Raw genomic sequence first — 13,870 nt, 5'->3', positions numbered from 1 at the left:
TTTTTTGCATCACTCATGACTAAGCAATCAACAATCTAGAAAAAAAACCCAGAACACTTGTTTAGGAATATAAAACTTTCTGCAGAGAGGAGAGGGGTTTTTGTGGGATTTGGTTTTTGGTTTTTTGTCCTAAGAGTTTGGTCTTTGCCCACTAACAGAAATAAAGAATTGTGCAGTGTCAGCACCTATGGTTTTGCTAAACAGACTTGAGAATAGGTCTGTAATTAAACATGACAGTGATGTACCCTCTGACATTGCTTATACAACAGTTCCAGCCTTTGGTGAAGTACAAAGGTAAGAGACCAAAGAAAGGAGATAGGCTTGTTCACTTTTCACAAAATCCTTTTTGCAACAAAGAAATGGGGCTAGAGCAGGCTATTGGATTGACCTTGTAGGGCATCTCTTATGTTTTAATGACTTAATCTCTTCAGTACAGACAGGATCCTACACAAAGAAAGTCTTCTATAACCAACAGTGCTTTTCACATGTTACAAAATAATTCTTCACACAGATACCTGACTTCATCTTTAGGACTTCTTAGCCTGGATGAACTGTTGGTTACTATTTCTCAGTTCCAAACCTGCTCAGAGATCACTCAGCTCTGCATAGCTCTGTATTGTCCTGCACAGAGAGCCATCAAAGACAGCTGTTGAGGAAACTTTATACAATACCTGGTGAACGTTTTTGCCAACAACATTATTCAAAACCAACTAATCTATGCTAGCATGCGTTATACTTATTCCTACTGGCTCTGAAAAAAAAACAAACCACTAAACAGGACTATTGAGTTATTATGACCAGTACATGGTCTTTCTCTATTTACTTTTTTTTCCCTAAAATGCATTGTAAAGGACACTGGGGTTTCACCAAGCTGTAGGAAATGCTAACTGGCTATGTTTGCAGCATATGTTTTAAGGATATTGTTTCTGGTCTTCGCATGATTCATTGCTAAATCTTTTAAAACAGGGTAATGGAAACTAGTATTTAATGATTATAATATATAATGTTAACACTAATTTCAAACAAAGACAAGGTAGGAGGAAATTTCTTAATTTCTCAGAATTTGAATAGATAAAGTTATATACTTTAGAAAAACACATTGCCAGAGAATAGGTGGCCTGAATTAGACAAGTTTGCATGAAATGCTCATCTACAATGCCATAATTCCTTCCACCTTTCTGAGCAGAGACACACATTTTCTGAACATGGGTATACACACGGATGTTTAAATAGTGTTGGCACTTGACAAAACCTGACATTTCACAGTTCTGTAAACCATTTCCTTTTGCTTTCAGTGTACTCTATTTAAGAAATGAGCAGAAATTAAGTCAACGTTTGAGATGTGCTTGAAGAAAGCACTGGAGTGCTGAACAACAATTGAAGAAGTGATTAAATTCATGGTCTTCTTGCAGTATTCAATCGTTTAAGTTCAAGAGAGACACTCCACAACACACATGGTAGTTTCAAATGTTGAGTATTTTAGATACTGTAAACACAAGGTCAAAAAACATCAAAAGTATGATCTAGCTTTCCAATACATATCTCATCGCACAGGGCTGTGCTACATGATCTTAAAAATATTGGTTTTATAAACTTTATGTTGTGCGTGTGTACACAAGTATGCACACAGAAAAACCACACATAAAGTATATCAATTGAAAGAAAAGATGCAATTTCATATACAGCCTTTCCAATGTTTTATAATAAATATGTATTTTGGCAATAAAGAGACCATTTCTACCAAAAAATATATAAGAATAACTTTTGTACTTAACAGATTCCAAGAATATGTGAACAACCTACTAGTACTTTTTGTAGTCTGTTAGCAATGAACAGTTTTTACAAGTTTATTTCAGTACAAAGGTTAGTGCTAATTCTGTTGGTGTCCTCAGGAGTTTGTACTGTAACAGAGAGGGGAACTATAAGAGCAAGAGAGAAGGAGCATACAGAAACCACAGTGGATTACACTCAGTTTTCTGAGATATTCAATAGAATCTAAAAGTTCGTTTTTTAAAAAGCCTCTAAACATTTTAACTGTAAATATCACTTTAAAAAATGACCCACATGAACTAATGAAACCCCATAAGACTGACTGCAAAAAATCTGAAACAAGTCAGCTCAGGGAACACTTTATTGTTCACATACAGTAACTCGGATTCAGTTAATGTATGAAATAGTTAAAGCTGAGTCGGTTCACAGAAGGTGAAGGAATTATGGAAATTGACAAAAATAACCTACAAGTCATTTGTGCTTTCAAAGGGTTGTTTAAAAAACTCATTGTGGAATTGACTGGTGAGGTTTCATTGATTAGGTCTGGGGCTTGGTTTCCACCAGCTAGGAAATACCTACATAAGAAATCTTACAAGATTTCTTATAAGAGATAAGAAATGTTTCTAAAACTGACAAAAGTTAAAAGTAATTGCTGTGATATTATTTGACCTAATCTACTAGGAATTTGTATGGATTTACTTCCCTCAGCAGAGCAATCTTGTGTTCCATGAACATATGGAATGAGTGATGGTCAATGGCATCCTGACTTGTATCAGAAATAGTGTGGCCAGAAGGACTAGGACAGTGACTGTCCCCCTGTACTCAGCACTGGTGAGGCCACACCTCTATTCCTGTGTTCAGTTCTGGGCCCCGCACTACAAGAAAGACATTCAGGTGTTGGAGCATGTCCAGAGAAGGGCAATGTAGCTGGGGAAGGGTCTGGAGGACAAGGAGAAGAAGCAGCTGAGGGAGCTGGGGTTGTTTAGTCTGGAGAAAAGAAGGCTCAGGGGGGACCTTATTTCTCTCTACAACTACCTGAAAGGAGGTTGTAGTGAGGTGGGGGTTGGTCTCTTCCAGATAACAAGTAACAGGACAGGAGGAAAAGTTGTGCAATTGAAGGCTTAGATTGGATGTTAGAAAAAATTTCTTCAGGGAAAGGGTTGTCAAACATTGGAACAAGCTGTCTGAGGAACTGGTGGACTCACCATGCCTGGAAGGGTTCAAAAGGCATGCGGATGTTTAGCGGTGAACACAGCAGTGCTGGATTAACGATTGCCCTCAATGATTTTAGAGGTCTCCTTCAACCTCAATGATTCTGTGATTTTATGGTTGTAAACTGACTTTCAATAAATAGCCAACAGCTCCATCAGGATGGCAGGCAAGAGCCCTCTCTAAGTTCACTCTATCCCTCCTCTAGAAAAAAAAAGAATTTGTGTCACTGCAACAGTGAGGTGTTTTCTTTTAATTTTGCTTCATTAAAATTAACTTTACAGCTGGGCTGTATTTTTTGTCCACAACAAATAACATTTGCCCTATGTCATTTTCTTGTTTAGTTTAAACAATTGGCAGTAATAAAACAAGGGCAGGTGAATGTGTTACTATGGTTCCTGTTTGTAGTGCAGAACAACAGGCACAGAAAGAGCACAGAGACAGGAAGGTCATATTCTATGCCAAGGAAATTTATCTTTTAATTCTGATTTTGGTGTTAGTCAAATTGTTCTTTCTAATCATCCTTTGCTGGATGTGCAAGTTAAATTATATGATTGTATCTCCAATTGCCTTTTTTGTTTTCCTTTTTCTAAATCTTATGTGTCTAGAAACAGAAAGAAGAGTATTCCAAATTCATGGGATGCAGCAGATTTAACCTCCCTCGAACTACCTTAGAAATGAAAAATCTCTCTGGCTCGTGGTTTTGACTGCTGCCTGTGACGCAGAGAGAAGAAAACACCAAGTGCTCTTACAGTTGCTAATTTATCATTAGCGTAGTTTGTGTCTCTTTTTGGTCAGATATTATTTAAAATAATGTTTTTGTTATTTCCTTATGAAGAGAAAGTTCAGTACATGACTACGGTTGAATGCTTCCACTCCCTGACTGCTTTGTCCCACCTACTGCAAGTGGGGCCAGGAGAACTCATCTGTCTCAAGAAGCACTAGGCACAGTTCCTTCACAGTCCCCCCACCTGACAGGTTGTTGTTGGTATAAGGAGTACTGCAGGTGCTAGAAGAGATCAGCAATAAAAAATGCTTTACTGGTAAATATAAAAATGAAGGGCCTTGTTTCCCCAGTCTGTCCAAAACAGACTTCATGGTAGCAGGTGTACACTTCTTGGATGTAATTACTCTTATGCAGCACATGTTTGGACTGCAATGCTGCAGCAGGCAGGACCCAAGCCATAGATTTTACCTTATCTATTCACACAGATTGTTACTGATTTCATCCAAGTCATTCAACCAGGAAGGGATAGCTCAAGCCAAAGGAAGGAAGCAAAATAAACTTTTTTTAACAAGATATCATGCACAAGTAAGAAGTGTTTGACTTTTGCCATAAGTTAGTTCTATTATATAAATATATCAGCAAAATTTAATATAAAAAAAGTGACCCTGCAATTTTAGCATACAACTTCTACCAATGACTGTTGGTCTGAGGAGAGCAACACAGTAAAGAAATCTCATTCTTTCTCAGTTCTGCTTGAGCATTCTGATAGCCATGGATACTTGAAAATTCCCTTTGATATGAATAGTGTTTATGTTTTGTTTTTCCCAGACTGGAGATATTGCACATCATTTTTGCCCTTTCATCCAGTTATTGATCCACCTTATCAGCACTACTTCAATCACATTGGGCATAGTCAGAGACTTCCAGGAAGAAAATCTGTTATCTAAAGAAGTTTCTCACTTTCTTTCTTACTTTACTTCATTCTCTTTCCTACCAAGGAAAAGTTAAGAAAAAGCTTTTCTCCTTGATAAAAACTCACACACACTTCAGCAAGGAGACAAACTGGTCTGCTGCAGCACTTGCTAAGAACAAGCAATGACTTAGCATTATTCTCTGCCAGAATGGACAACACAGACCCAGATGGACTACCTGATCTCTAATTTCTCTATAATAAAGACCAGGTCAAAATGTTGATAAGAGAGGGCCAGATAATATTTTGTTGTTAAAAATCTTGAAGATCACAGGCAAAACTGAAATGATTAGTAAAAGAAATGTCGCTGCTCTGCATGCAGCTTTCAAGCATGTATTGGCTAAACTTAGAGAGTTGTTCTATCATCTCTCAGTCACTATACAACATTTCCTTCCTTCATCCCTTTGTTCAAGCGAATTTATGGAGTAGCCATGCATGCATTGGAATGTAATTTTGTTAATAGTTTCTACACAAACATGCTGAAATCAGCTGCTAAAAAATATGATCAATTTGGTTTTCTTCACAAGCTTCCTGAGAGTTACACCATAAATCAAGTCTTTTTCTCAGAACAGTATAGCCAGTTTGTCTTGGTCTATTAAGTTGAAGATGCAGTCTAGAAAAAAGCTAAAATTCACCTTGTCTCTGCAGATATACAGTAGCTGTCTGATGCTACAAAATGTGCATTTGATTAGGTCAAGTATACACTGCAAGTATATGGTACATATGCATTTTGGCAGGTGAGCATGAGATTGTAAGTCTTTCATTCTTTGTCAGTTCTGTGCTGGTACCATAAAGGACTGCTACACAGGATGCAAGGATGCATTAGAAACTTTGCCTGTTTCCAGAAATGTCTATATCATGTCCATGAACAACTGGCAAGCACCAATAGGAATTAAAATCAAAATGGAAAGATAAGAGAAGATAAACTTAAGTTTGGGCAGAGAGTATGATTAAAACATTGAATTTTAATTAGAGACACTAGAACAACTTCTTTTGCTACTTGCAGTCTTCATTTTAGGGAAAACAAAGGTTAGTTCTTTAAACGAGCATTACTCTTGCTCTTACTGTTTCATTAGGATAACAGAGGTGTGAAATACAGGAGGTGGGTGAAAGGCAATTCTTGGAGGAAATCGTACCAAGGGATATTACATTTTGATACAAGGCAAAAAAATCCTCACTGTGAGGTTAAAAAGCTCAACTGGAAATGCTCAACAAAGCAAACAGTCTATATTTATTTTGGCCAGGTATGAGTTGGGATGACTGGTTCAAATGTCATTTGGAGGCCCTTCCTAACCTGAGTAAGTCTATGGCTGTATGTGTGTGGGCTGACAGCAAACAGTCTTATATATATATGAAGATTGCTAAAGCCAACTAACTTATAAAGAAATCTGAGAAAAGACAATATGTTTAGCCAGATTAGTCTTGCTGTGAAATTAAAAACTCATCTTTGAGAAATTACTCCGAGAGCTGTAAAAGCTCTCCATTTTTTCCTCTCCAGTATTCTACCAATCGATAAAGAAGAATGTTTTGCTGTAACTTAGTCTTTATTATTAAAGAGAGAAAAGTATATAAGAAGAGTAAAAAAAATTTTTTTCAGTAACAAGTGAAAAAACCAGAGGTTACACAACAACACACTTTGGCAAACTTAACTTTGTATTTGAAGCTATAGGTATAGAAATATAAGAAGGACCTTAAGAGCTGAGACATTGTTTTAAAACTGAGCAAAATTACTTTCTAAGTATTAACAGCATGAAGAAATCCTAGATGACTTCTAATAAAGCTAGCTCTAGAAAGGGAGCAAAGGCCAAACTGAGCTGAATTAAAGCCTACCACCATTTCTCTAGTGATTCAGAAAATGCCTTCCCTGCAGATTAATTTCTGCAATTGGAAGAATTTTTTTGAGCATGACTATTGAAAGTGTTGTCTGTTTGAATACAGAAATATAGCAACAGCTGGTCAGACTCTGGAAATTAAAGTCTTCATGTTAGAGAAGAATCCTATACCTGCCCTAAAATGCCTCTAGCACAAATCCTACAGATGATAAAAGACTAGCATAATCATCTCTGAGCCAATTTTCCTAGCCCTTGGCAATACAGTGAGCTGATCAGGTCAGAGATGATGTTTCAGGTCCAAATGAGATTTAACTGAAAAGTTGCAACATCATCCCTCTTGCAACATTAATTCTGAGACTAATACTGAATGCCTTTTCTGCTGTTTCTTTATCCACTGATAATTTTTGCCAAAAAATATCTCTGAAACTGAAGTCAGATGAATTTCAGCAAATGCTGCCTCTGACTGCAACATGCAGAAGTAACTGTGAAGCCCAAGCTGACTCAGACCTTACTCATCCTCACTAGGGAGCCAAGTGACTGATTCCTTGTGATTTCTGCTCTGTATCAGAATATTAAATAAGATTGGGCATGTTTTGAAAGGGCAGAAAAACATGGGATGCACAATTAAATTCAGTGAAAGTTTAACAACTTCCATTTGTACTCCGTTGCTATATCTACTCTTTTGCCCCCTGCAGTACTTCCTCCAGTTAAGTTTGTCCTGAGAGTAGAGATTTGCATCCAAAGAAGAAGCAAATAATGTAGAAGAAACCATGAGAAACTTATCTGTTAGAGACTCACCCATCATTTGTAAGAAGACCGAAAGGTGTAAAGGTAGCTTCCTGTAACTCTGATTAATTGGTAACTTTGCAGCTTGTTAGGCTGAACGCTGTTCAGGGCAGGAGTCATACATTTTCACCCTCTGCATAGCATCTAACACACACTTACTGTTACACCAATAAAAATAATGAACTATCACAGTAGCAAAGCGCACTGATCTTCCCAGATGGTTCTTAAACAAGTGATTAGGGTATATCAGAAAGGGAAATTATTTTAACCAAAATAAAACCTCTCCATATTCTGCCTTTTGTAATTTATTTTCTTGTGACCACAGTGCCTTTTCCTTCCACATGCCCAGCGCTACCACCACTGGGATCACCAGAGGTTGACTGTGGCAGGGCACTACTCAGCAAGGGAAAAGGCTGTAACTTCCTGTCCCAACCCCATTCAACACAACAGAAAACAGTCTGCAGTGCACATTATGTGGGTTACTCACGGCTCAGCTTCAATGCTCTGGTCAGCAGCTATGTAGTTAGCAGGGATGTAGCCCTCGAGCTTGCGTCCAGGACAGACTGACCCCATTGACAGGAGGAGCCTAGCATACCACCAGCCCTCATGGGATGCATTCAGTACTTCCAGCTTATCCCCAGCTCGAAAGCTCAAGTCCTCCTCAGTGCGAGCGTCGTAGTCAAACAGTGCCACAAAGGTGCAAATGTTCGCTAGATGCTGGCCCGGCAGCGGAGGTAAAGGTTTCTCTTTTATCTTATGCTCTTGGTCTTTCTGTCCTGCTTGGAAGTCAGGCCTTACCATAGCAAGGTTGGCGAAGACTTGGCCCACTTTGTCATCCTGCTCATCATTTGTCCCCAAGAATAAGCAGGGGATGTAAGGTTCCAAACAGGGGCAGTGCTTCTGGCAAAAGTTTCCCATCCTGGCTTCTTGTTCCTTCCTCTGCTTCTGCTTTTCTTTTGCTTTTCCCAGCTGCAAGACCCTTAGACCAGTTTTTCCACCATCAACATTTCACCTTTTTGCAGATTTCTTCTCCCCCTCCTCCTTTGGCACAAAATGAAACAACTCTTGGCACAGCTGGAAGCTCCTCTCCAAACCCCACTGAGAGCTCATTACAGGCAGCTCCCAGTTAGGGAGTGAAACCTGAGCATTCAAGTGCCAGCGCACACGTGGAAGAAATTTCTCACTTCCTTTTTGGAACAGGAAAGCAACACAACGGCTGTGCTGGGCTGAGCTCTGAGAACAATGGAAAAGTGTGGAGCCTCTTCTGCTACAGTAAAACAGTAATGTCAGAACATCTAAGCAAGGGAGGCTTCTCAACTCCTACTGCTTGGGATGGGTGTTTTCTTAGCTCAGGTGGGGTCCGGTCATATGATCAGCAGTTAACGTAGGCAAAGTCTGTCTTGGTAATCATTAGCCAAGCTGAACTGCCTGTTTCCTCAGTAGTCTCTGACGTGGACAGCTTAACTGAATATTTCTTTTTGTTTCCTGGTTTCTGCTGGTTTCAGTTCGCAGTGGGAAACCTTTGCTCACCTGAGACTGGCAGACGCCCTCACCCGGAGTGCACTTGTGGCTCCTGCCTTCACTCACACCTGGGTGCATTCCCTACCAAGTGCCCGCCCTTTACAACAACCCCTTGGTTTTTTTTTTATTCAGCTGGGTTTGGCACTTCTTACAAGGAAAAACAAATATATACAGCTTACAGTAATAAAGCAGTACATTTTAATGCATTCCTTATTCTGCATTTTAAGAAAACAAAGACATCAGCCAAAAAAATAGCTCTAGGTGGTTGTCTAATTATATCAAGCCCATATAGAAATAATGGCTGTCTTCCAGTCACCATGTAAACCAATGAAACTGCATTGACCAGTATATTTCCATTTCTAAAGCACTTATAACCTGGTATACAGACCAAGCACGGGTGTCTAGATACTGCTATGGCAAAGCAGGTTAAGGAGCTGGCTGCCATATCACAGCAGTGCAAGCCAAGCTTTACAGCTGCTGGAAATCACCACAGCCTGCAGGACATGCAATGCTTGGAGCAGGAGCAAGAAGCACAGGAAATAAGCAGATAGCCTGTCTGCATTTTGTGGTGGCATTTCAGTAAGAGGTAAACTCTTACAGATGAGAGTCTATTTATTGAGGTCAATCAAAACTCACACATGGATCTATGGCTTCCTGGTGATTAAGAAAACCTGACTTCCGTGATTTTCTTTTCTTTTCTTTTTTTTTTTTTTTTTTTTTTGTCAGGAACATGGTACTGTTTTCCTAAAACGTTTACACATCCCTCAGATTCATTTAGAGTTGCTGACTTTTCTTGCTTTACTTTACTAGAAAGAAAACAACCAAATAACAGAAACAAGTCACTTGTTTTCATCAAGTCTCTCATTCATTTGAATAAGGAGACCAGTGGCAGAGGCCTACTGATGAACTAGGGACTGTGGGATGACTGAAAAAAATCTCCACTGCAAGTGTATTACTATCAGGTGCATCTCCACTGGAGAATGATGGGGAACTGCTCACACACTCCTCTTCTGCAATGCTGCAAAAGAAGTTAAATGAAGGAGGAAGTACTATACACATTAAGTGATCACTAAACCTCATGATTTGTAGTGAACCCTTTGGATCTGATAAAAAACTGGCATGCTGATTTTGCAGATTATGAAAATCATATTTAGCTTCTGAAGCACCACTGGAGAAGATTTTTCACCACAGCAATTATTAGTTACACCATGACGCGAACACATATTTACTTTTCTTACGTGTGATAGACAATATCCAAAGGCAGGAAAGGTGATAAAAAAGCTATCTTCATTAGTCTTGTTTAAAGAATTATCTACATTTACTGAAAGCACAGAATATTAGAAACTACTATTAAGTAATCTGGGGATTTTCAGTTTGCATATTTGATTGATTTTCCCTGTAATGTTTTGTGTTTCTGGCAACTTGGGCATTAATCTGGCAAAGATTTGCATACACGTTTCCTGAACAGAATAGATTTATCATGACAACGGAGTCATTTGCATCATACAGAATCAATTTCCTGCACAGTTCTTTAAGGATCAAGGCCCATATTTACACTGAGGTACCAAAATACAAACTCATTAGAAATCACACTATATTTACTGAGACCATTCAGCTAAGTATTTATAACTATAGAACTGGGCTTAAGCCTTGTGTATATGACTACCTTATTTCAAAGAGCTCCAGGAATTAAATTCATCTTCTCTCTAAATTCATGCCCCTGCTCAGCTTTACAAGAGCAGAAAGAATTTTGCTGGAAATGATAAATAACTATAAACCAGATTGCTTTCGTACAGGTCTTCAGGACCAGTTCTGTGCATTAAAGAAGTAGACTTTAACAAACAGCCATTAAATTCATTAGTCAGATTTAAAACTCTCCTCAAAAAGAGAGAGAAGTGGGGTTACTGAGATCTGATGAGCAGATTCCCTAGCCCATGTAGGATGGGTCAGTAAGTGAGGTGTGGTGGCCACACTGCCGCAGTGCCTTCGCAAGGGTCTTTGTTCCCATCCTGGTGACTTTACAGAAGATTTGCTGCATATCTGAAAATAAAGCAGTACTCTTTATGGTTTAGAGACTATATAATTTTATCACAGGCAAGAAAAAAAAATAGCATGTAATAAAAGTGTTCTTACTGGTTTTACTGAAAAAAAATAAAGTCTGATAAATCCCATAATCCTAATTTTCATATTCACTGTTTGGAACAAATTAAGATAATCATGCATATTCAGGGGCTTTTCAATATAAACTATTGTCTGAGTCCTCTGCATTGCTATTACATGTAATTTAATAGGATAATCTTTGCAACACCTATTTCTCAGCTTAATTTAATTATTTTGCCTTGCATCCCGCTATATCTTCCTTGTTTGCAAGGGGAGGCCAAACAGTTCTGCATTGCTTATTGGCCTTTTGCATCTTTATTTAATTTGTTTGGGTGGCTGAATACAAAGCAGAAATTGTTCAAATAAATAAGCTACTGTGGGTAAAGTGACTGTAAAGACTTAATCAGATATATTGATGAATTTTATTAGCAAAAATGCTTTGAGAAGGACACAAGAGTGTCACCTCATTCTTACAGCCAGCACTAGCTAGTGAGAAAGATTAATTTATTATAACCAGAATGGCACATTTACAGTATGGATACTGAAATTTAGTATTCTGGTTTCTATGTTATAAAAAAACACCCATTAATATTGCAAGTAGTTTCTTGAAATATGCAACACCTTAAAACAAAGATGGATCATTTAAAAGCTGTGTCTGACAGGACCATATAAACTTAGATTTTAGAAAAGGGAACAAATCTATTCAGTCAAGCAGTACTTTCCTCCTTCAAACTAGGTAATTCCCCATTGCTTTTAATGTATACTTCCTGGTTCCATAATGAAAAAAATGGATGATAGATATCTGAAATTCCTTTTTATATTCTACATGTTGCTTACAAAGTCCAGTAAGCAAGACTCTTGCAAGGAGCCTTCTGCCTGCTTACAGGATTAATTTGTACTCCTCTAAGTCCATTAAATCAAATTCTAATTAACTTAGAGTCAATATTCTTTAGGCCTTGTTTATTCTACAAAATAATCATGTTTAAACATGGTAATGAAACATATTTCTCTTAGTTGTCTGAATGGAGAGTGTTAATATTGTTAATAATATGTGTTAATATTATATGTTTTAGTAAGCTTAGTACAAACCTAATCTACAGTACTGATATTAATTGAAGTGCTCTTGTAATGAGATCCTGCTCTGCATGAAGTAAGTTATCAGACTGAGTTGTATTAAATAAGTACAGATAAGATTTGAATCCATAATACTTCAAAAGTCTTGTTTTGATATATTTTATTTGTGTTCCGTGCTTTCAAAAATGATTTTGTATGACTTTTAATTACAGATATTTCCTATGAGTATTGATTTGTATGTGCTCTGTATGGAACTCTTGGTATAAATACATAAAACCTTAGAGTTTCAGAAAAAAATGAACCCTTCTTCAACACATAAATATGCTCATCCATATTTCAGAGACAAGGAGTGAACATCACTGAGCATCAGTCTTTGGTACTGATGATACACGATGTTTGGAACAATTCCCCTATGCCATGCAGAGAAGAATTACAGTTTGAACAGTGCTCTGCTGGGGAAAAAAGAATATTCCAAGACAATATCCACCAACAGTTTTGTTAAGAAATATGAGTCCATTCAAACTGGAAATTAAAAAAGAGAATACTTTTCCTTAATAAGACGAGATCAAAACAGAAACAAGCATTTTCCTTCATAATTGCTTTCAATTCTGTAAACAGTAAAAAACTTCATGTAGGAAAATGAGAAATTAGGATATAAAATACAAGAATTGTAATTAAATAATGTATGAGACTGCTGCCTATATCATAACTTTCTGTATTGCATAATCTTTTTCAAGTTAGGAGCTATACTGTTGCATTAATGTATGCTAGTTTAAATATTTGGCATTATACACCTCTCTTAGAAAAACTTCTTAATACATTATGATAAAGCAAGTCAAATGTTTTAGCAAAGTAAAATGTTCAAGTAATAGGATCTTTAAAGAAATTAGAAGAAAACCAAAAGCATATTGCTTTGAATCTGTGCTTGGGAAACTATTTAAATGATTAAAGATTTTAAAGTCATGTAGGTTTTTTAAGGTAACAAATTGAAATAAAGCACAGTGAGGTTTTTTTATTACAGCTGTCTTTTCAGCTATATCTCTTTTCATTTGCACATTAAAATGGAACACAATACCACCACTTTGTAGCTTTTTTATAATCCTTTTAATCAGCACTTCCATTTTGTTTCTGTAATTTACAAATTGCTATTCTTTTCAGTGAAAATAAATTATGTGCTTAATTTTACTCTTGACAAAATTATTTACTCTTATTGATTAATCACTGTCCTGGTTTTGTCTATTATCTTAAACCATAAATCCACAAAGATGTAGAGTTATATTTGATTCGTCATTTTCCAATTTGAAATCTTTTGCATTTGTAATGAGAAAACTATGGCTATTTATTTCCATAAGGCTAATCCAGTAATCCATCTCTACTCTAGAAAGCATTAAAAGTACACTTTCAAGTGCTTTGGTGATGAGGGCTGCTTATTTATTAACCAAATTCAAGCCCGAAACAGGCTACATCCGACAACAAAGTAACAGAGAGGAATAAGGCTCTGTCAAGGACTGACAGAATAGAGATTTTGCTATTTGTTCAAACAAACAAATCTCACTCTGCTCAAATTTAATGCAAGTTTTGCCATTATCGGCAACGGGACCAGACCTCAGCCATTATTTTTCATTTCCTTGTACATTATTCTAAATGATATACAGCCCACACTGTTAGAAATTGTGAGTTAATTTGCTTTCTATGAAGTAGCCTCTGAATAAAACCAGAGAGCTGCAGCTCTCTAAGGCATAAAAAATACTTCTAATTGAATCTATCTCTGTGTGGGAAAAAATATGGCAAAAGGATGACAAAGATGGCATGTTATCACCAAACATGACTTTGCAATTCTTTTAAGAAAATACATACCAAATCTGACCCTATTATAAATAG

The 13,870-nt window shown here is 37.2% G+C and overlaps 1 protein-coding gene across 1 annotated transcript in view; it reads right to left on the bottom strand.

The window, feature by feature from the left end:
- The window catches only part of FRK (fyn related Src family tyrosine kinase), a 45,689-nt gene extending 36,160 nt beyond the window's left edge, over window positions 1–9,529 (bottom strand). The window contains exon 1 of the mRNA XM_064649720.1: window positions 7,782–9,529. Coding sequence (XP_064505790.1) covers window positions 7,782–8,212 — 431 coding nt within the window. The 5' untranslated portion in view covers window positions 8,213–9,529. The remainder of the gene's footprint in view (window positions 1–7,781) is intronic.
- Window positions 9,530–13,870: the final 4,341 nt, after the last annotated feature.

Source organism: Pseudopipra pipra, chromosome 3, assembly GCF_036250125.1.
Source record: "Pseudopipra pipra isolate bDixPip1 chromosome 3, bDixPip1.hap1, whole genome shotgun sequence".
Lineage (NCBI taxonomy): Eukaryota > Metazoa > Chordata > Aves > Passeriformes > Pipridae > Pseudopipra > Pseudopipra pipra.
This window is presented reverse-complemented; position numbering and strand designations above follow the sequence as displayed.